Source organism: Carassius auratus, chromosome 9, assembly GCF_003368295.1.
Source record: "Carassius auratus strain Wakin chromosome 9, ASM336829v1, whole genome shotgun sequence".
Taxonomy (NCBI): Eukaryota; Metazoa; Chordata; class Actinopteri; order Cypriniformes; family Cyprinidae; genus Carassius; species Carassius auratus.
Genome location: NC_039251.1, coordinates 20,607,125 through 20,631,184, shown reverse-complemented (window position 1 = coordinate 20,631,184; position 24,060 = coordinate 20,607,125). Strand labels below are relative to the sequence as shown.

Below are 24,060 nucleotides of genomic sequence, written 5' to 3'. Positions count from 1 at the left end.
GTTCATCCTTCATTCACAATAAAGGCCTACTGATTTTTGCAATATTCTGTTGCAACACACAAACTCAGGCACCAAGCACACACACATTCACCCATATGCTGCTCCCACACATTACACCAGAGTCCAGGAATGAGGAGAGACGTTCTGATGGAAAAGAATGTGTGGAGTGCTGGGGAAGTTTAACAGTCAGAGCTAAGGACAGGGAGAACAGCTCTGTGTGTGTGTGTGTGTGTGTGTGTGTGTGTGTAAGGTGGAGTGGTTGCAGTTAATAAGTAACAGTCACTTCAGGTTCAAAGGTTCGGTCACACTGGGAACTGCGAAAACTTACTTCAGTGGCAGTTAAAGAAAACACTTGCTTATTTGTAGCTGTGTTATTAGTAGTTCTAGAGAATCTGACATGGGAAAGAAGCAGGCAGGTACAGGGCCACTGTCGAGGCGTCCGGATAACTCGGCGTTTAAACAGCAGAGGTTACCCGCCTGGTCTCCATCTCTCACGGCAAACACCGTGCTGCCTACCTTCTATATCCTCTCTCTCGTGTGCTTGTTACTGGGCATATGGCTCCTCATCACTGTTGAGAACACACACGAACTGAAGGTTAGACATGTTTTTATCATCTGCCAGTTTGCAAGAAAGCAGGAAGTGGAGAACTAGACGAGAAAGATGTGTTCCTTTGTGGAAACCAACTCAAAGCAACACACAACTCCATCAGAGAGTATGTTCTTATTGTGTGTTGGTCAAGTCATTTTGCTATTTTTTTTTACTTGTAATAGGCCTTAACATGTGTAATTTGATACATTTAACATCTTGGTTTCGCTACGATTATATTTCTCATCAAGGCTGGTGGTAAAAAGCCAAACTTAATAATACACTGATAATGACCGAAGCCATTGCAACTTAATTTGAATTATTTGTTTAATTTAAGTAGCTGACTCACGACGATGGACCATGAGTTATTTGTATTGTTCTTAGCACTGCTTGCTTAGGAAGCCATATGTAGGGACCATAATGTCATAACTTTGGGGTGAACGTTTTATGAACTATAAAAATATGCTAAAAATAATTTATGAGTCTATAAAAATACAAAAGATAACAAGAAAATCTAAATAAGTAGATAAACAATCATAAAGAACCCCACCTAGCTACAGTTTAGCAAATGCATAGCAATATAATTTACAATACAATATTGTACAATATACAATATTTTACTTTTTATAGTGAAATGTAGGCCTAAATTGTAACCAGTAGTTGTTTTATTGAGAAATATTGTTTTTACACTTTATTCTGGATGTGAAATATCCTAAATTCTAGAATGACTCATGTGAATTCTAGAATGACTGAGGGCTGCAGCTCAACATGCTGAAGTATGTATTGCCACGACTTCAACAAGCCACATTTTACATTCATATTGTATGGAACATATATTTATTTTTTTATTTATTGTTGCATAGGTGGACTACACCAATGCTGGAACATGTGAAGAATGCTTCAATTTGAGGAAGAGTCCCAACGACTCCACAACAGCCTGCACGTGCACAGTCAGCTTCCACGTACCGACAACCTTTCCGGTTTGTCTGACTGTATACAATACCTTTCAAAGTTTTTTTTAAAAGAAATTAATACTTTTATTCAGGAAAGATAAATTAAATTTCCAAAAGTGACAGTAAAGACATTTATAATTACTGAACATTTATTTTAAAATGTTTAATTAAAAGTTGCATTTTCCCCCAAAACTTTCCATTCATGAAATCATTTTGAAAACACGTGTAGCTATCATGGTTTCCACAAAAACATTAAGCAGCACAGCTTTTTTTTTAACTTTAATAATAATGTCTCTTGAGCATTAAATCAGAGAAAATTTGAATAATTTCTGAAGGATCATGCAACATTGAAGACTGGAGTAATAGTGCTGCAAATTCAGCTTTGTCTTCAGAGGAATAAATTATTTTCGTATAGCCTACACGATTTACACCAATACATTTCTATGGCAAGTTTGTATGCTTCAGTTTTTAAACCATTCCCACACACACAGCTTAATATAAAATGAGAAGACGTCCTAGATTAAAGTAATTAAAAAAGTATGTTGTCTAATTTAAACGAGACAACCTTATTATGAACCTCATAATTTGTCATCAGCGTGTTTCCTTTCAACATGTAGTAGTTGGTCTAAGCGCGCGCTGTCTCCCTCAGGGCGATGTTTTCTTTTACTACGGTCTGAGGAACTTTCATCAGAACCTGCGGAGGTACATGGACTCCCGCGATGATGCACAGATGGTGGGGAGGAAGAACAACCTGAAGGTGCTCGACGTCTCTTTCACTCCCCTTCTGTTTGCACTCTTTTTCACGCTCTTTCCTCATCCCTCCTACTCACTGATTAAAATAACGTCTGTCTTTATTTGATCTATCACTACGCTTCACATTAGTAGCGCTGCTGTCTCATTCAATCTGCTGTTACTGCTCACCTAGACACCGAGTTCATACTGCGCTCCCTTCGATTACGATGCAGACAGAAACCCCATAGCCCCCTGCGGTGCCGTGGCCAACAGTATGTTCAATGGTAAGACCCATGTTACAATTATGCCAATAAGCCTTCCATTTTTATCCATTTTTATGCTTATATATAGACACATTTATTACATTATCACAGTTTATTTGCTATGGTTTAGAAAATGCGACAAGAAGTCAGTTAAATTGAGTCAGGACAAATTAATTTGGATTATTTCAGAAAACGTTGATAGAAGTAATGAATTGGGTTGAATAGCTATCAGATGTTGATCAGCCTGTTCTGTAAAAAGGTCGCATTGAGCAATTAAAGAAAGGACTGTTAAGCAAAACATGGTCAGGTCAAAATGACTGAATAATTTTATAAATTTGATTGCTAGTCCACTGTATGACGAATTTTTTAGTATAATATGTCAGTTTATTTTGCTATAGTCACTTACATAAATGCAATATAGTGTGTGTATATATATATATATATATTTTTTTTTTTCATTTTTTTTTTTTTCAGACTCATTAACAGTGATGTATAATCTAATGGATGGGTCAAAAATACAAGTCCCACTCTACAGGAAGGGCATTGCTTGGTACACGGACAAAAACGTCAAGTTCCGTAACCCTTCAACCAACAACACATTCCCTCTCCAACAAGCCTTTGAAGGTAGGCTACACACCATAGACCACATGTTTATGAACATATGTGTCAGTTTTTCTCATTGCTGTCTCTCTGTTTGTTCTCAGGCACGACTCGGCCCTTGTATTGGCAGCGTCCGGTTTATGAGCTGGATGACACAGACTCCAACAACAATGGCTTTATAAATGACGACCTGATTGTTTGGATGAGAGAGGCGGCCTTCCCTAATTTCAAAAAGCTTTATGGGGTTCTCAATCGTGCTCAAGGGCCTTTCACTGAAGGCCTGCCTGCTGGCAACTACACCCTCTCTATAAATTACAGTATCCTTGCTTGATGGAGAACAGAATTGGTTGTAAATGGAAGGAAATTGTTCAGCAGCACCGACAGGCTTTCAGTTCGGTGAAAAAACCTATTTAAATAGCTGACAAATTTACTTAGTCACAATGTGACTTTTTTTGTTAAAAGAGATGGTTCCTCCAAAAATAACAATTCTGTTATCATTTACTCACTTTCATGTAATTTTAAAAATCTATGACTTACTCGGGAAAAACACAAAATGTTTTGAAGTATATTGTTATGGTTACCAAACAGTTTTGGTGACCAATGACTAATAATAATAAAAAAAAAAACATTTCTTAAAAGATGATCTTTACATATCGCAGAGAAAGTAAGACACACGGTTGAAACAGAATATGTATTTTGGGGTGAACTATCTCTTTAGGAGATTATATTTATCAGTTACATTTGTTTTTCCTGTAACAAGGTTTTGCCTTGACTAATAACTCCAGATTTTCCTGTCGAGCCCTTTAGAGGTCGGAAGGAGCTGGTGATCTCGACGGTGACCTGGTTTGGTGGGCAGAATTACTTCCTGCCCATAGCATACCTGGTCACCAGTGGACTGATCTTGGTGACGGCTGTCGTACTCACAACGGTGTATGTGAAAGTGGGCAAAAGGGGCAAGAACATGGAGGAATAGACCAAAAGATGGAAATGTCCATCAGAAAACAATGATGAAAAATTGCACTCGAGCCATTATTAAGCACACGAAAGCAGTACAAATGTATTATTTAATTTAACTTTATATTGGGTTTTCTAATTTTGAGAATAAATTGAACAAAACCTATTTGATACGATTGTATAATAAAATATATAGTTGGATATATAGTGAAAAATATTCAGTGAAATCATGTGCGCTATTTGTCAATTTGTACTAAAATTGTTTTGCTTAAAATATACTTTGTAATTGAAACAAACAAACCTGTATAAAAGCAGAACATTGCAAAACAGAAACATTTTCACAAGTGGACTTTTGAACCCCACTGTACGCTACATATTTATATCCTGATGACATGTAAAAACTGGCCTGTATTTCCAGACAGGAAATGAGTAATGGATAATTATCATTTCCAGCTGTCTTGAATCATTGCACTGGGGTCTTTTCTCACATTTGACACATTCTAAGTTTGGAATAGCATACTACTAATTTATGTATGTTATATGTATATTGTGCATAGTATGCAAATTTACTTTCTATTGCACATAACCATATGACTTATGTGTAAAATGTGCAGTAGACAAAGGGTACACTTGACTTGATCTAGTTACAGTGAGATGGATGAGCCAACAGCAACTGTATACTGTTTAAAAACAATTTATTAAAATACATTATATATAATAATAGCATAAAGTGCTATATATGCAGTAAGGAGTGTACTAGTAATTTGTCCTAACTACCAGCAAGGGGCGTCTTTGACAATTTACGAAATCTTGATCTGTGAACACACAATTACCACCTGTGTTTACTGAACTCTGCATTTACTTGCTAGGACTATATACTGTACAACATACAACAGTGCATAGTTATTTTTCATTTAAAAGTTGTAGAAGAATACCATAGTTTGCACACTTGGCTTATGTATTTCTTATGCGCTAAGTAGTTTAAAGTGACTCTTTTGTCAGTATGTAGTCACTCAGACGCTAGAATCCTACTTTCAGGAAATTTTAGGTCTTTTGTCAGTCTAAATTATTTGTGATTGTTTAATAATTGTTAATGATAAATTTATTTAGTAGCAAAGTGTGACATAAGTGTTTTCTAATTCCTTTATAATTATTACCAATATTATATATACTATTGAGGGAGGGACTATGTGGAATTTATCATTTAAAGATCTTTTGTCAGTGCAAGACACTTTGAATGAAGTATACAGTGTATTTAAAATATTGAAAAATAACATGTCTTTTAACATATAATTTTCAGCGTATATCTTTATGTACATTTTTAAATTAAATTTTCATGTTTAAAAAAAAGAAATTTTGAAGCTCAAATCTGTTCATTTGCTTTGGGATTTCAGCTGCTTGGGTCACATTAATAGATGTGTGTTTATATTTTAATATGTTAATGTGAAAATAAAATAAGAAATCCCATGCTGAATAAATTTGAAGGCGATGATACAAAGCTATGAATTAATCCAGCTGTCTGATTTTTTTAAATCACATTTTATTTTTAATAAAACTTCAGTTTAACATTTTAAAATTGTTTTTCTTTATAATCAATCTACAGTACCAATCATCATTTAGAGACAGATGCACAGTGATCAGCAGACACACATGAACACACACACACACAGGCTTGTGGGTACAGTGCACAGAAACACATTAGATAGAACAGATTTCAAGAACTACAAGCAGATATAAACATACACGACTGAATCTGGTACACTTTAAAGCACACAAAGACACTGAAACATACAGGCATGTCCATAGCACCGCCACTGTGGACATTTCTTTGCTTTAAGCCAGTAAACTAATGCAAGTACCGAAATACGTCTTATAATGTTATTGTAAATGACAAACATAACAGTGTACTATTTTAACTTTGAACATGCAACATCCTGGTATCCAAAATCCATAGCGTGAGGCAATGTTTGGTCTGATAACATTAAATCAAATGGATAATAGGATTGATTATCCATCAGGTTATTTGGTCTTCAAGTCAACAATAATAATAAAGAAAAGACTTGGCACAGAGTGAATCCTGTTATAGGCAAGAATGTCGGCATCCTGTTTTGCTCTTTAACCTTTGACCACTAAAGGGTCACATTTGGTAAAGTATCCATTAGGACAGTGCAACTATGTGAGCAGTGCATGCTTGGTAGCTTAAACTCGACCTGTTAGTGGTTTGGGAGTATTAATATTAGTATTAAGACACATCAGCAGGAAAAATAAAATGGATTTTTGCGTGGCACAGGTTTTGACGTGCATGACTAATAATATATTTGGCATGAACGTCTATGTGCAGTCATGCACGGATGACTTTTCCATGGAAATTGAAAATGCAGCACAAGCACCATTGTTGTAACGTTATTTGTAAGAAAGGCCTTGCTAGTTCCTGCACTTAATAAATGTCTGTCAGTCTGTCCTACTTAAATTTATTGAGACTTAACTGAACAATGCACACAACCATCATCTGTTCCAAAACCTTGTGAGCTACCTAGCAAGACAGCATTTTAAGGCATCAAATGATCTCCCCCAAAAAGCAGACTGCATTGCAATGAGTTTAGTGAAAAAATCATCCAAGAGGAGAGAAATACTTTGATGATAATAAATAACCCATTCATTCAATAATGTTATGTTAAATATACATTAAAAAACTGACTGTTTTGCCCAGTATTTGTGTAAAATAGATTTTTGTGCTTAGGTGTTAGCTTAGCAACATGCTAAACATTATCTAGTAACATGCTAGCTGGGTACGACTACAAGACTTTTCAAATCTAAACAGATTTTTAAACACTAGGCATCATACATTTGCTAACTTGGTTACAGAGGAAAAACTGGGCATCCCTGCCAGTCTATGGTCATTGTAAACTATGATTTTAAGTGAAATCAGTCACCTTAAATCTGCAGACTGACTGACTTTCAGCAACTAGTACAGATTTGTCAAGACTGTAAATTAGGGCAAAAATTTAGACAAAAGTGTTGTATTCAAGCTTTAAGTCAGTGAATAATGATATGGTGCATTGATGCAACACAGAAAAAAAAATATTTGTATATATCTATAAGATATACTAGAAAACTTGTTTTGACTGTTATAAAACTGTATTTTTGACTTTTTTTCCATTGTTTCAACAACTGAGTACCTAATCTAGAATTTTGAACACTAGATTTACACAGAAGACTGAAAGACTTTCTTGACAGTTTTCAGGGTTTATATAATTTCACAAGCCAATGATGAACTGTCATCAGATGACTGAAGATCTCCGGTGTGACTTGATTACAGAATTTGCCATTTCAATTATTATATTTTGGCTGCATTTGTGAGTTAAATAAAAAAAGTAAAACTGGCACATAATATCATTCTCTTGATAGATCATCCACAGCTACCTGAATTTTTTAAACTGTAACTAGATCGAAAATATTGTATCTGGCTAATGTTGGCTAATTTGGCTAATAAAACCAGTCAGATGTGCACCCCAATAAGTTAGAATGCTGCAAAGCTAAGGCAGGAGTCTATGTAGGCAGTTTAGATAGCAAGTTAACTCATCAGGTTTTGGAGCAGAACTAGAGAAACCAGCAAAGGCTTGTGTTGCTTTGTCACAAAGAAGGCACCTATGTAACAGCAGAATACAATACAACAGTGCAAAATGACAGTGAATCACAGTGTTATGAGAGTGTCTATTCATTTGAAATGCGATCATTTGCTATTCTGCGTGAGGGCGGTTTTGTTTAAACTATCTTTGCCTAAAGGGAAAAATGTGCCTTACAACGAGCGATCGAGTCGAATACATCTCCGCTCTCAGAAAAATGCACAGATATCTAAGGACTCACAGTTTGATAGCAGAGCACAGTCACGTATATGCACTCGTACACACACATTAAGACGTATGAACACACAAAACACAGTAGTGTAACGAGATCGCTGCTTGTCTCTCTCTCCTGACATTCCTGTGTGTTATTTCAGTGATAGGACTTGCGCGGCGTACAATTTGAGACGGCAAATGCTGATCTGATCTGCTGATTTCTTGGAAAGGTAGTGTTCAGCCGTGGGCTTCCAAAAGGGTCTGCTCTTCTGCGATTGGTCAGTCTTTTTTCTGACATGGTGCATTGTGGGTATTCTGTGGCACTTGGTACAACTGTCCATCTGTGAGTGTGGCTTGATCAGATGTGCTCTTGGGTGTGTCATAGGCTGAGCTTGCCGATTGGCTGCTGTCTGTCCGAGCCACTAAACCACGCCCCCTGAATGGTAGAGTGCCTCCTGATAGGTGGTTAGCCCTGTCAATCATGATTGGCATGGCATATTCAGTGCCAGACGCAGGAAGGGGCTCAGCGTAAGCATGGTAATGTTCAGGGGGGATAGGAGCATCATACTCAGGGGCATCAGCTTCTTCGGGCTTAAACGTTGACCTTTGTCCAAGAGAGGCCATTGTACCAGTGACAAGTGGTTGGGCGTATTCTACACAGATAGGAAAAGCAGAAAATAGATTGTTCAAGTGTTTGTTTGAGAACATAAAACTAATTTGAACAGTGTGTTTGTATGTGTACCTGCAAGCTCCACCTGGGGTCTCTGGTGGTCTACTCTTGCTGTGGAACTGTAACGAACACAGTCTTCTCCATCCAACTTTGAGGGCAGCAACTGTTTCATACTCTTCCACCACACTAAAACACACATTAAAGCACATTTAATAATTCATGTAGGTGTAAATGCAAAAGACTAAACAATTGAGAACAGACGCACCTGTGCGCTCCCAGTGTGGAAGGTCATAAGTCACCTCTGGGCTTTTCCTGTAAGTACAGATGGTGTCCTTTAAGGCTATTTGCATTAAAACGGTCTTTGCACACTGCGTTGAAATTTTCGCATTTTAAAAAATAAATATGACCTCACGTTGTGTCAATCACGTTTACACACTGCCTCCAAAGCTTGCGTCCGTAATACTAATAAAAATAAAAATTGGGACCAGGTTTGATTTTCTGGGTTACGCATCGGTAGCAAGAATTTTGATAGAAAAGGATGATGAATTTGAAAAAAAACAAACAAACAAACTGAAAAAACACGTACAAAAATTTCAGGCTCAGTGCGCAATGACCTTTAGTTTACATTTTCATGAATGACATGGTTTTAATATTAGGCTAAAATAAAGTAGTCAATGTTTGAAGTGGATCAAAACCTTTCAAAGTTGTCAAAATCAACAAAAACCAAATCAACACCCGTTCTTTCCTTAGGACAACTCTGATTAACTTTTCTGATCCACTTCAAATGTGGACTTCTGTATCATAGCTTAATGATCTATTGGGGATTTTTTCAACTATTTGGATCAAACTATTTATTGAGATATGGAAATGTTTTTACCAACCTGTTCTTCCACAGCCACGAGCAGACCATGACTAACACAAGCGTTGTCAGAACCACCACCAATACAGGAACCAACACTGCCACCAGCGCCACCTCTTTTACATTCACACAGCACATTAATAACATTAATCTAGTGTCAATGAATACTGTTTTGCCTAATTAAATAAGAAATTAAAAATGTTGTAAATAAAAATAATAATAAATACTGTATTCAGCACTAAACAGTAATGAAAGATGGATTCAACTAATAAAAATTTGGCTATTTCACCCAATTTTTGCATGTGATTTGTATTTTTTTATAATTCTAAACCTAGCAACATGCTTAAATGAGAAACCTAAAAGAGTGCACTTCATATGAGAATCAAATGAAAAGAGAGTTTGCCGCCTACATAAAACGAATTAAAATAAGTTATTTATGAGGTTACATTTCACAAAGAATGCTGCCTAAGGGGCTGTTCACACAGAATATGCTTAAGCCTTCAAGTGTGCTGCTTTTTTATGTAAAAGTGCTAGACAGAAGTGCTTGACTATTGCATTCACTGCTTGCTTATCACAGGATTCTAATAACCTGGTGGTCAATTTAAAAGAAAAAAAAAAAACTTGAGGCCATGAGTTTTTTTGTCATTCCATTGCCTTACATTTTTAAACAAAAAAGTGCAATTGGTGTGAACAAAAGGCCCCTAAGAAAGAAGATGCCTATATAGACGCCAAGGCAGCTCACTAAAGTTTATACCAAAGCTCATTTGTTAAATAACTGAATGAAGAGTGTTCTTACCATCGTGAGAGTGTGGAGGCATGGTGGTGTTTCGGATGTTGGGTGTGTGTGTCGTCCTCTCCTGTAGGGGGGGCACTGTGCTTTTTCTGCGAGGGGGAGGAGGGGCTGGATGGAAGGTTCCTGGCCACGCTGACCAACAGAAAGAGATTCAATCATGTTTAGCATGGCTAACTTGCCGAATCGGAGTCTGATTTCTCTGATTAGTCTCACCTGCATAAGGTTGGCAGCCCAGCAGCTCCATTTTAAGGGCGATCCTTTGGTGCCACTGCAAGGGACATATTCGGATGAAGCGCGCTTCAATTGGAGGAATAAAGTTGTTCCGCACTTCCTGGAGATAGTTGGTGTTGCCTTGGAAAATCTGTTACAGAGAAACAAGGACACATTAGCAACAAAGAACATTTGGCCTCAGACCAAGGCCCATCTTATTTACGCCTAATCAATGCTCTTCTCCTTAAGCTCCCTGACAGTCGATGGACATTCATTATTAATGACCACAGAGTGCACTTTAATTTCAGGCTCCTTAAACCTCAGGAATGTAAAACCAATTTTTCTGGAAATATGCAAAGCTTGATGTCATTCTGCAGCAGTTCCAACACCAGCGCCAAAAACCCACCAAACACAAAAGAAGAACAGACAACAAAACAAAATATGCTCTGCTTCAAAACCTACAGAACCGGATCTGCTAGTCGATGTATGGTGCCTCTAATGATGTCTTGTTTTGGCTTAATTCAATTGCAATAAATTCACGAGTTCACGCTTACAATATAATTAGCTGAGGTATAGTATGCGTATTTGGCGTGCTGTTCGGGGAAGGGCTCAGAGCTTGGGAATGGCCCGAACCTAGAGTACCCCCCCTTCCCCATCTATTTATAAGGTGAACTTGAAGTGAGGAGATGAGGTGAAGGAGGGATGCTGATAAATCGTCAATGGACAGAGGTAAGTCAGTGATATTTATACTGTGGTATTGATTACTTGATTGTGGTCCACCTGTGTTGATTTAGGCTAAGTTTCTGATGCGCTCCTCCCGAATAGAACATCATTAAAATTTTATAAAATTGCATAGAATATAAGTGCATGAAAATAAAATAAAAGATGGCGGATAGGGCAAAAAAAATTGTAAACCTAGATTTCATTTAACACTTCCAATCCAAAATTTTACCCAATATTTGTCTTTTTAGGTCTTAGCATCAGGTTAACATTAAACATCTTTTTTTTTTTTTTTTTGAAATGTTGCTTCCAATGTAGAGCATTCTAAATCAGTCATGAATAAAGTTAATGCTGGTTAGAATGCTGTCTTAAAAGATTATGGAACAGATCAAAGCAAACATGATACAAACAATCCTCCATACCTTATTTTTATCTGATCCACCTTGATAGGGTTTCCACTGCTGTCCGTCATGGCTATATAACACCTCATAGGCCGAAACGTAAAACTGATATTCTTGGAGGGTGGAGCCAGTGGTGGTTATACCTGAGAAGCAGAGTCGACTGACTGACCAATCAAAATACAGACGCAAACACACTGATCCCTCTTTCTCTCTCACACACAAACTCTACCTGTTATTTTTTTCTCCTTCTTTAAGTCCACTTGAATCCATTCTTTTATGTCACTGTTGGCTGCAGCCCACGGACGTCCTGGTGTTTTGAGGCGAGCCCCTGTGGGGCCCCAGACAGAGGGCTCCTTTCCATGACCGCCCCATTCCCACTCTGAGGAGGCTGTGATCTGAGAGTCACTGACCACCCCCGACTCCAAACCCAAAGTGCCATAGCAACCTTGAGAGAGAGAAAATGAAAGCTTCTATTATTAGATCATCAAGGTGTTGAGCATTTCTGTAGAACTGACAGGAATAAAGAACAAACGTCTTCATTAAATCTTCAAGTTATTTTAACAGATTTTATTTTATTTTTTTACAATTTGGGAAAAACAAAGCATTCTATAAGATACTACACAACCAAGAAATACTCCAAATAGTCAATAGGTTCGACACATTACTGATTCACTTACCACTAGTCTTGAAGGTAAAGAGGCTTGGGGAGAGATTTCCACTGTAAGAGGGAGAGAGAAGCAGAGTTATCATTGTGTCTACTAATCAATCAGTTTATTACATAGAAGAAAAAAAAAAAAAAACAATTCAACCAAAGAGCGGAATCGAATCTAACTAGATTTGCATTCCCAGAAAGAAATATCAGTGCTTGCAAGGCAGCAAAGTGCTTTAATAAGCTGAAGTTTTGGGCTTTGATTCGGAGTTAATGAAATGCAGCATCAGAGATGTTTTGCACACAGCATGCATCTCGTTTTCCACCAGCTGTGCATGAGAATCAACACACAACGCAAGATCATCTTCACGCTGTAGACACTCATGGATAGCTGCAAATAAATGCATCCAGTATGCAAATGTTAAGCTGTTGCTTAAGCTGTGTTCACGTCATGTCGGAATTACCATAATTACCAGATGACAATTTAGAGCAGTTCAGGTCCCGTTTCTATGGTAACACACGATTCATAATGAAAAGACAGATCCATGTGCTTGCTTTGTTGTTTATGACAGTACTTCATTCACCACATTAACTCACCTCTGTATGCTCTTGTGAAATACTGAAGAACAAAAATTACTATAATAACAATAATATACTTAAGTCAAAGCTTTGATCAAATTTACTTTCCAACTTATAATTACAAATTTAAGAAAAATAGACATGGTTTTTACTTGTTTGAAAACTTGCTATTAGACTAATTCTATACTTGCTAAAAACTATAATGAATATTTATAATATATATATATATATATATATTATAAATATTCATTATAGTTTTTAGCAAGTATAGATTTAGTCTAATATATATATATATACACATTGTAGAAAGGGGGTTCCTTACAATATTTGGAGGGTCAAATTTTATTTGTGTAAAATTTTGAAAATCACTGCATAGCACAGTTTTAATTTGCAGAAAAGACTAAGAAAATTTTATTAAGAGGAATTTCAGAACTTCACTGCCTTGCAAGCCCTGTAATCAAATGAAATTGATTTTCCCATGAAGAAAGCAAGCAAGAATGTAAATGGGTTACTCACGGCACAGATGTCACATTGTTGGCCAGCGAGCTTTCGTAGTGTGGGATGCCTTTGCTGCTGACCACACTGATTTGCCCCCCCAGTGTGTTGGAGACCACACCCGCATGAACACCAGCCAGACAGAGAGGAGAAGACTGCAGAAAGAGACGTGAGACATTAAGACAGCTGACACTGACTCACTCACCTAAAACCCACAAGCTGTGACTTGGCAAACTGAGGTCACATCCTTGAAGAAGAATTGCAGTGGTATCATTTATGCCACTGTGATAAAGAATGATGGATGATTCATTTGGCTAACTTCTTCCAGGGTTTAGACTTAGACACACACACACACACACACACACACACACACACACACACACACACATTTAGTTCTCACAGGCCACATACACATTGCACATTTTCAGGAAAAAAACAAATGGGTCTACAACACTATTCAAAAGTTTGACCTCAGTAAGATAAAAAAAATATTCAGCTTTTATTCAGCAAGGACCCATTAGATATCGGTAATGTTACAAAAGATTTTTTATTTTAAATAAGTGCTGTTTTTTCCACAAAAAAAAAAAAAAAAAAAAAAAAAAAAAATAATATATATATATATATATATATATATATATATATATATATATATATATATATATATATATATATATATATATATATATATATATATATATATATTTTTTTTTTTTTCCCAAAACCATTAACCTTTAATCACCCCCATGTTACTCCAAACCTTGTTTTTTTCCCCTTGAATGTTTCAACGGTTTTTGCCATAGAATGAATGTCAAAAGGGTAAAAAAATAAAAAAATAAAATATATATATATATATATACACACACACACATACTGTATACACTGCTTTTTTCATGCTCTACTTTTGAATATTTGAAACCAACTGAAAAATTGGCAGCCAGTCAGCATGAATTCTCAGTGAATTCAGCTGTCAGTTGCAGTTGCCATTCAAATAAATAACCAAATCTGTTTGTGTCCATTAAAAGAATCAGGTCAGATGCAACTTGGTTTTGATTCGTTTTCATTAGTGAATGTTGACTATACAATGTTATTCCGCATACATTCTGTGGACTACTGATGTAGAGTAGCGATAAAGCTTGCCAGAAAATACAACTCATTTAGCAGCTTATGGGGTGACAGGAAATGTACCACATCTGCCATCTGCTAAGGCAGCACATAAAGGACGAAACGCAAGTATCATTTACACACATAATGTGCATCCTAGCCTCTATTTTGTTGAATTAGGGCCTTAAAAAGCTTCTTGTCTTTCTTAATAGGTTCCCTAATGTGTCCAAGAGCTGCACAATTAATCAAATAAACAAATCAAGATTATGTTTACAACAAATATGTCTGCAGTGCATGTGAACGCAACAAAATCAGATTTAGCATTTAAATCAGTCTTATAAGCCTGTCAGCAAGAAAAACAGTCCTAATAAAGAAGTTTTAAACAATCTGATCCACAGATGCATGTTTTACAGTGCACTCACATTTGCAGTGGCACTCGAATGCACATTATGCTGAAATGATGACTTCCAAACTTCCCAGAAGGACTTCGAGCACTCAGGAGAAAATAACAACCACATCTAACTACAGTGTGTACATGGCCAGAGCCACTAGCTGCCCAACACTGGAATAATAGTAAAATTGCTAGTTTAAAAAGAAAAAAATTACAGTTCTGATTAGACATACACACACAGTTGGGACTCCAAACCAAAAAGAGACCACAAGCACTAGACAAACTCTCAACACCCACACACACCGACACCGCAAACATACACCACTTCCTCCGGGCAAAATAAAACAGCACTCTTGCCACAAACAACCCATGCACGCACACACACACACAATCGTAAAGGCTTCATATGGGCCCCTCACTAATTCTGAGGGGTGTATCTGAACTGAGAAACAAGACTGTTGTCAGCTGGTCTGCATTAGAAAACCATTCAGCCAAACCTGATCTAACATCTCCCCATGAAACACACTGTCATACACACATAAAAACATGCACACATACATCCAAACACACAGACACGCATACCAACACACCCCTAGGAGACCAAGAGCTTTAAAACTGACACGCAGAATCATTTACAATGACTCAACTTCAGAAGAACGTCTCCTTCACACTCTGTCTTTTGTCTTAAGTTTGAAACGGGCTCTTAAGTAGAAAACTGCCTATTGTGTTCAAACAGACTAAATGAAATCATCCGAAAGCAAGCAGGAAGCATTAAAGGGGTGATGAGGTCATCAGCAATGACCTATGTACAGCCAAGACAGTGTGCGGTCGTGCTGAAAGAAAAATACAGCTGACAGCATCTGTGACATGCTTTTCATCATTTTGACTCGTCCCTTTATCTGTAAAAACATTAGTCGATGCACTTATACAGTGTTTTAAATACGCTACTGCTTTGAAAAAACAACCCATTTACCTAAATTTGTTACTTCAGACTTATGTGCCCTCTAGAAGCTTGCGTTCTGCAAGTGAACGTCGCTTGATTGTGCCATCCCAAAGAAGCACAAAGTCACTTTTATGGACTTTTAAATTAAATGTTCCCTCCTGGAACAGGATTCCTTAGCCATCTTCAAGAATCGGCTTAAAACACATCTCTTCCATCTTTATTTGACCCTCTAACTTTAACACTCACTATTCTAATTCTATTCTTTACAAAAAAACAATCTAACTACCTTTCTAATCTTTTTGTAAACTTGTCATTAATTATGCAATTGTATGTGTGTGTATGTGTAAAGACCTCTAACACTAGCTTGCTCTATTCTTTTTTTATTCTATCTGTTTTCTTTATATTATATTATTTAAAATCCCATGCTAGGTGTACTGTGTTAACCTAACTGAGACTTGTTATAGCACTTATATATCATTGCACTTTTTGTTGTTTTTGATTGCTTCCACTGTGCTCATCTGTAAGTCGCTTTGGATAAAAGCGTCTGCTAAATGAATAAATGTAAATGTAATGTAATGTAAATAACACGTGGTAAAAAATATTATAGCTGTGTGATATAATAATTTATTTGTGAACCTGTGCCTGTAACATAGTTTTCTTTGTTTCTTAATAACCAACTTTCAAAAAAGATGCTATTCATTGAAAAAAATGATTTCTGAGTGAATGCCTCCTCACTCATTACATCAATTCATATATATTACGTATGGAATGAAGGACAGTTTTTATAAACAGTTCTTAGGAATGACTGAACATTTCAAACATGAAACCATAAGAGAATATCTTCCTTTGAAGAGCTGAATCACTGCAGTTAAAGAGGATAAACAAATCATACAATGCAGAAGCAACAGCATCCGCACTTCTTGTGTCCCTGAGTATGTCTGGTTTGTTTGGAGTCAGATCTTTTCAGTGATCTCAGGCATTCAATGTGGTCACAGTGGTTCTCAAGCTGAGAGCTCACTGGAGAAGAAGATAATCAGTGAATAATGACTTAAATGTTGCTCATGTTCTTCATACAGGATAAAACGACTTGAAATGTATGAGTCATACTGACCACTTTTAAGATGTTTTGCTTCGTTTTTTAAGCTTGAAAGCTTCAGTCCCTGTTCAATTGTAAATGCATGGAACAGAACAACTGAAATGCTTCAGTTTTATCTGGACATTAGGGTATGTTTACAATCCAAGTTATGTAAATGTTATTACCAGCATGATATGCGCAGCCTGATTTTTTATAATTGCACATACTCATGTTCCTTAGTTAGCACGTATACCTAGAAATTTTTGCACTAATGGTTAATCTACAAGGTGGCAAGACCTTGGACCTTGCCATTGTTTCACAGATGAAAAAAAAAGAAAAGGTGTTTGGATAATCATGATTTTTAAAGTTCATTAACAAACATATATTTAGAGATGTTTCCATTGCTGTTGATGACATTAAATATTATTTTCATTAGGTTAGATAATGAGTATTAATCACTCAAATCACTATCTAAACATCTCTCCTTAACCATATGTCTAGCATATGTGTCATGTTTGTCGTTTTTAACACTTTTTATTCATCATGTTTGTAGTTCTGACACACAATCGGTTGTGTGGAATCTTAGCCTTTAGAGTGTCTATGGATCTGCACCTTGTCTTTCCACCAGAAACAGTAAACCAAGACGAGATTTCAACATACATTTCTACTATTTAGGACATAATCATTCTAACATGTAAATATGTAAATGGAGATGCAGCATGTGTGTTCGGCTTAATACTTGCACTGACATTCACATTAAAAAAAAATCTAAGTATACCTTGAGCATAACACATTAGGAACAACGTCTCCTTTTGCATTTTTTTTTAATAAAGTCATACAAGTTTGGATCAACACAAGGGTGAGTGAATAATAAAATAATTTTCATTTATGACTAAACTAACCCTTCAATCTAACATCCACTCAATAGTGGCATACTTACATCTCTGTATCCATGCGGTATGGTTCCCGAAACCTCTCCGAAATCAGTCAGGCATCCAGCAGGACAGAATTTACTGCAAATGCAGGACGGGAATATGAGACACAGACACACATATATGCAAGAACATGAAAACACACACTCCAGACAGCTGTAACCGCGAGTACCTGAACTCCGCTTCACTGAAGTGCTCTCCTTTTTCCAGACAGGTGATGAGATCTGAAGGATGAGAAAAGAGGCACATTTTCTTTGAACCCTCTTGAAACATATTTACCTGGGTCAGATAAAGCAGCACGTCTGATGGTTGCCATTGTGACACTATTGATTAATGTCATCCTTCCACACAAAGATAATACACAAGCATGTGTGTGTGTGTGTGTGTTTGTGTTATGTGCGCACTGGCCATTCAGTAAGTAAGTGATGTAACAGAGTGGTGTATTGCGTTTCATTTTTGTGGATAAAAGCCTCCATCTGAATGAACAGATCAATACCTATAAGATTTACATCCGTTACTTTTTCCCTTAGTAAATATGAGTGGTGCTGGCCCGTGCAAAACTTCCTGCCACAATGCTGGAATGTGTATGAGTGTGTGTGCGCTTTTCTGGTTCAAGGTATTTTGTGGTGTTATTGTACCCATTACTCACACCCACAGCATGGATTCATCTGTCTCTTTCCTGACTCATGGGAAATATGATCTCTCTCTCTCTCTCTCTCACACACACACACACACACACACACACACAGTCTCGCAGTACTGGGGTAAACAGGTGCAGCTCCCACATGGCAGAGTGAACTCCTGACCTCAGACAGCCCCAGAGGTCAAAGGCCAAATGTCATTGTTAAGACACATCAAACACAGAAGTGCACAGCTGTGATTCCACAGATTTAGAGGCTCAGGATGTGCCATGGTGTACGAACTACGAAGCACCTTCACAAATGTGCTTAAACTGCAGTTTGAAACTTTCCTGTAGCAAAAATAACTAGCACTTTCGCATATGCATTGGGCATTAGAACTAGAACTATTTGAGCAAACCACCAACACCATGTCTATACAGGACACAAGAAGCAATATTATATACATGCAGATACATTTTTTCAAAAAAACTTTTGTACTAATTAGGACAGAAACCGTCCTGGTTTGTTGTTTCACTGTAGAAAAAGAAATGGAACATCTAGATAATTAAAATCTGTTTAACAAACCATGTCATCTGAGTAACCAGACATAACTACAACTAAACAAGCAATGCAAATGTATTAATAATAAACTTGTGTTTAATTTTAGAGGGACATTAGATAGTTATCAAACTCTGTACTAGCTAAATTAAATTGTACGGGTAGGTCTTTTGCATACTTTTGCATTATTAAGACATTGGACACTCAATTATATGAATTATATAACAGCAATATAAAAAAAAACTACATTTAACCATTGAAGATGCTGTCATTTTGAGTGTCACCACACAGTGACGCAGAGGTCAGGTGAGTGAGAGTCAGAGCTTTCAGAAAATTCAAGTTTTCACAAGTTATAATGACAAGTTCCACAAGGATTAATTATCTTGTAATTATGGTCATTTTGCATGCCATGAACACACGTATGCATTCATAAGTGTCAAAACTGAAGTACACTTTAGGTGTCTCTAAGTATATAACAATCCCATGTTTATCTTATGGACATGGATGATCATTTTTAATCATGCAGCATATTTAGACCAGGTATACTATTACTTAATTGCTATTATGAATAAACGTCTACAAGTCATTTTTTGAAATAGTCACACAGATTTTTACTGTAAAGCTGTTTGGTTGGAAGCAATTTGTTTTTAATAAAGCGCTATATAAATAACTTTGACTTGACGTTCTAAGCAATCAGACTTGCTATGTAAATCCAACTGATATTGAAAAGTGGCCTGAGCTACAACTTGGGACAAGAAAATAGATTTGGCCAAATAAGTGATCACCCAGCATAAGCCCACAACCCTCTAGCAACATGACGCATTTTGAACTCTGTGACATTTTTGTACTGAATGGCACAAGAACCAACAGCCATTACATAATTTCCTCTCATTTTAAATTAATTTAAACTATTGACTCAACTGTTAAATTAACTGCCTGTCATGCATTAAGCTCTCCGGACGCACCCTGGAACCAGGAAAAACCCTAACACCCTTACTGTCAGAAACATACTCCCGAAATAATCTTTGTAATCAGGTTCACATGTCGTCCCTCAGTCTCATCTGAACAAACACACACAGTTACCATAGCAGCTTCTTTATGGATCTTGAGACACATCCAAGCCTGCTTCAACACTAATTCATACAAACACAAGCTTTCACACATACAGCACAATAAGTACACCACCATTTAAACGTTCTTCTATGAAATCAATACTTTTGTTCAGTAAGGATGTGTTCAACTGATCAACAATGACAGTAAAATACATTCATAATGTCCCAAAATACTTCTATTTTAAATAAATGCTGTTCCTTTGAACTGTCTATACACAGATTCCACTAAAAGAATATAAAGCAGCTGTTTTCAGCACTGATAATAGTGAGAAGTGTTTCTCGACTGCTTACCTGTTTGCTGACTACTGGTGTAGGAAAGGAAGAGGCCACGGCCGTTGTTGTGTGGTCCACTCATGAACTGCACTGTGACCTGATGCCCCTCCGACTGTATGACAGCGTCTCTCCATTTTATCCCTCCACAGTACTTCACTGCAGAAAGAGAAATGGAAATCATTTTCAATTCTTTTCCATTTACTCATCAGCACTAGTGTGCATTAGTGGGTGGTTTTAAAACAGGCCATAAAACAGTATAAAACAGAAACTTGTATTTTTATTGCAACATATATACAGTAATTTACATGTATTTACTTTATTATTTCTATATTTATAACTTATATATTATTTTAACATTAAGGTAACATCAACGTTATATATATATATATATATATATATATATATATATTTTTTTTTTTTTTTTAATCCCGCAATTCTGACCTTTTTTCTCAGAAATGTGAGATATAAACACCCAGTTGAGAGTTATAAAGTCAGAATTGCGAGATATAAAGTCTATATATATATTGCAAACTAAGTTTCCTCATTTTATATTAGAAGTATAAATGTGACTGAAGACTAGAAAAAAAACAACAACAAATGCACATTGCATTCACCAATTTCCGTTCTCCCCAGTCCGTGGCCATTATAGAGTCGCAGGTAAGAAACTTGGCAGTTGTTTGTGTCTATGTCAAGATCCGCAATGCGCACAAGGATTGTGTGTGTGGTGTTCACGCTGATCTCCCATTCACACACAGAGTTTGAGGGATAGGACAGAGGGTACCCCAGAGACGCCAGACTCCCACTGCCCACACCCAGCACTGTGTGTCCACAGCCGTCCCCTGAAAACAATCAGAAATGATCATACATTTAACAAAATAACAGCATGGAATTCTTTGTTAGTTTAATGGAAATTACAGTATAATCTGGATTCGGTTCAATCACCATAATTTGATTAAATTTGCATAACCCACTAAGGCAGGGGATCTGAACTCTGGCCATCGATGTCCACTTTCCTGCAGAGATTATCTCCAACCTTGATCAGACTCACTTGCCTGTAACTCTCTATTAATCCTGTTCCGAATTTTGTCTTAATTATGCACAGAATGTTTTGCCACTTAAAACTAAAATTTCATTTGGTAAAAGGTTTTGCTTGAAAGTTGAGCTCCTCGTTGAATCTTTAGAGATGGAGAAAGAGAGAGAGAGAGAGAGAGAGAGAGAGAGGACAGAGTGATGAGATCGCATTGCATTGCAGCTGCTTGCGCTGCCTGTCACACGTTTACAGACCGAATGAAACTCAGCTTGCGATGTTGTTACATAATCCTTGCTGGACACTATTCAGACCCCCAGAGCAAAAAACAACAGCCCCATCCACACACACACACACACACACACCTCTATTCTCAATGTTTCCCCTAGCTTTACTACACCCACACAAACCTTACATTTCCAAAGTTTTATGCACAGAGAGTACTGTCAGCTGTCACAGTCACACCGAAAAGACTAATTCAGACACAGTCAACTATATATTTCAGATAATGATCTGTATAAGAAACTGGGGTCACATTTTATATTCGGTGGCCTTAACTACTATGTACTCGTATTAAAAATAAGTGCAAAATACTTATTGTGTTTCGTATTGTATTGCAAAACAATACACTTTTGCTGCTTTTGAGGTGGGATGCGGGTGAGGTTAGAGACAGGTTTGGTGTTATGAGTAGCTTTAAGGATCGGTTAAGGTTTAAGCGATGGGTCAACAGTGTAATTATAAATGTAATTACAAAATTTAAATACAGATGTAATAGGTATTTTGTAAAAATATAAATACAATGTAAAAACATGTATATTTTTTTATTTACACAATAACACAATGTACACAATAAATGCATTGTACCAAATAATTCATTTAAATGTAAGTACAGTAGTTAAGGTCACCTAACATAAAGAGGGACTGAAATTAGGCTAGTGGTCACATGTATTCCTGACTACATTTCTCAGGGTAGGTATATATGTAGAATCCAGTTTCTGTATAAATAAAAACCTGAAAGACTTGACTACAACATTTTTATTTTATTTTTTTCACCATTATTGCCCAATAATAATGACACTTAAACCTTTAGTGACAACATGCCCCTATACAAATTCTACTGGAATTTGTATTATTTGCTTGGAGGATAAAATTCACAATAAGTACTCATGATGATTTTGAACTCCTTGGTCATCAACGTGGCTGCACCCTTTTGTGGCACCTCACTTAATGCAGAATCAGAATCAGTTTTTTTTTTTCATCTCATGTGAGAGGGCATAATTTATGATATTTCTCAAAGGTGCTGTTTCCTTACGTGTAAAACTACTTCTCGAGTTAAGCTCAGATTGCTTGAGAAGGACTATATCTGCAATACGTGTGCTGTTAGTTTCTCTGTTTTAAATACAACAGCTTGACACTGGACAGCACATGAACTCACTACATATTTGGGAGAGCAGCGGGGGCAGCGCGTTGCGTCATCACGTTCTTCTGTTGACCCAGCTGTAGCACAGCAACAGTGTAACTATACAACACACACTCCGTTACTGAGCTGAGCTGTTTACACAGTGAAATAATCACAGGTTCGGTTCTCGTTCCGTGTGCTGGTTAGCTACTGGTATCCCGATCAAACAAACGATGTGTGATATTAATGAACCGAGCCCGGGTTTGAACCAATAAACGGTCAAATTGCCAGTCTGTGTCTTTAACCTCTACACCACACCACCCCAAGAGTTTGTTGTGAAACCGCAATCAGTCCTAAACCCAATGGTGGATAGGCAGTTTAAGAGAAGTTGAGCAACTACTAAAACTTGAACCCCCTCTGAAGATCACGTACCCTTCTGCGCCCGCGAGCTTCTGGCACCGAGGAGAAGGATGAAGACGATCAGGATGAAGACCGCAGCCCCTCCGGTCCCTCTGCCCTCCTTTACCGACGCGTCCATCCCAGCAGCCTGCAGTCCGAGTGCATAATGCAGAAGAGTCCTGATCCAGTCTTGAGCCACAGTCCTGATAAGAGTGCGCCAGTTAGTGTGTGTGTGTGTGTGTGTGTGTGTGTGTTTAGTGTCAGGACGGTTTTATTGACGCTTCCCGAACTCTGGAGCGTCACACCGCTGGAACAAACACGGGCTCTTCATTCCCCGATCTATTACACGACTTCCTCAACTTCCGCTCCTCCCACCACACAGCGGCCCCTAGATGGGAATTCTGTGGTATTCCATACATTGTTGTGGAAGGGATAAGGAGAAATCAACTATTTGATTTTGCCTTACAGGAAGACATGTTGCGAAACAAAATGTAAACACGACTCGGGTCAAAATATTTAATTATTATTATTAGCCTAGCTGACGTTTTATAGGCTATTAAGACTGTAAAAGCTGTGCATTATAATTACATGTAATACATTTTCTTCTTCTTCTTCTTCTTAGGAGAAACTGCAAATAAGCTATTCATTGTAAATAAACGAATGACGAAATGAATTGAATTCCCCTAAAATATATCTTATAAATATATCAGACAGAAAATATGTCTTAACATATTGTGAATATAACACAGCCCAAATGAAAACAAATAAATAAAAATACAATAGTTAGTAGCTAAATAGGTCCTACTATAGTGTTGTTGAACCATACGATAAGAAAGTTCTAGAATTATTTTTTTATTTTACTGGTAATTAGGTAATATAACAAATTGTAATAGGCTATAAATAGATTAATTTACCCAGTACTGTACT

The 24,060-nt window shown here is 37.0% G+C and overlaps 2 protein-coding genes across 2 annotated transcripts; one reads left to right on the top strand and one right to left on the bottom strand.

Moving 5' to 3' along the window:
• The first annotated feature begins 261 nt into the window (after positions 1–261).
• On the top strand, positions 262–4,832 carry LOC113108684 (cell cycle control protein 50C). Its single transcript, XM_026271959.1, has 7 exons — positions 262–595; positions 1,450–1,566; positions 2,189–2,296; positions 2,465–2,555; positions 3,009–3,158; positions 3,239–3,451; positions 3,920–4,832. Exons 1-7 carry the CDS (start codon positions 398–400, stop codon positions 4,105–4,107), a joined length of 1,065 nt encoding a protein of 354 aa, XP_026127744.1. The 5' UTR covers positions 262–397; the 3' UTR covers positions 4,108–4,832.
• Positions 4,833–5,608: 776 nt separating this feature from the next.
• On the bottom strand, positions 5,609–23,494 carry LOC113108683 (discoidin, CUB and LCCL domain-containing protein 2-like). The gene is made up of 15 exons (XM_026271958.1): positions 23,167–23,494; positions 20,923–21,147; positions 20,327–20,464; positions 17,918–17,969; positions 17,754–17,826; positions 13,325–13,458; positions 12,258–12,298; positions 11,810–12,025; positions 11,602–11,723; positions 10,463–10,610; positions 10,253–10,381; positions 9,479–9,572; positions 8,863–8,909; positions 8,670–8,783; positions 5,609–8,580 (listed from the first exon to the last, which is right to left on the bottom strand). Exons 1-15 carry the CDS (start codon positions 23,270–23,272, stop codon positions 8,207–8,209), a joined length of 2,013 nt encoding a protein of 670 aa, XP_026127743.1. The 5' UTR covers positions 23,273–23,494; the 3' UTR covers positions 5,609–8,206.
• Positions 23,495–24,060: the final 566 nt, after the last annotated feature.

What these genes read in the sequence shown, in the direction of transcription:
- LOC113108684 (XM_026271959.1), top strand. Translation starts at nt 398, where the DNA reads ATGGGAAAGAAGCAGGCAGGTACAGGGCCACTGTCGAGGCGTCCGGAT. An exon ending in GGCCAACAGTATGTTCAATG is followed by an intron (nt 2,556 to 3,008) that starts GTAAGACCCATG and finishes TTTTTTTTTCAG; the next exon opens with ACTCATTAACAGTGATGTAT. An exon ending in CACCCTCTCTATAAATTACA is followed by an intron (nt 3,452 to 3,919) that starts GTATCCTTGCTT and finishes TAATAACTCCAG; the next exon opens with ATTTTCCTGTCGAGCCCTTT.
- LOC113108683 (XM_026271958.1), bottom strand. Translation starts at nt 23,272, where the DNA reads ATGGACGCGTCGGTAAAGGAGGGCAGAGGGACCGGAGGGGCTGCGGTC. An exon ending in GTGGATCAGATAAAAATAAG is followed by an intron (nt 10,611 to 11,601) that starts GTATGGAGGATT and finishes TCTCTGTAACAG; the next exon opens with ATTTTCCAAGGCAACACCAA. An exon ending in GCCTCCACACTCTCACGATG is followed by an intron (nt 9,573 to 10,252) that starts GTAAGAACACTC and finishes TGAATGTAAAAG; the next exon opens with AGGTGGCGCTGGTGGCAGTG.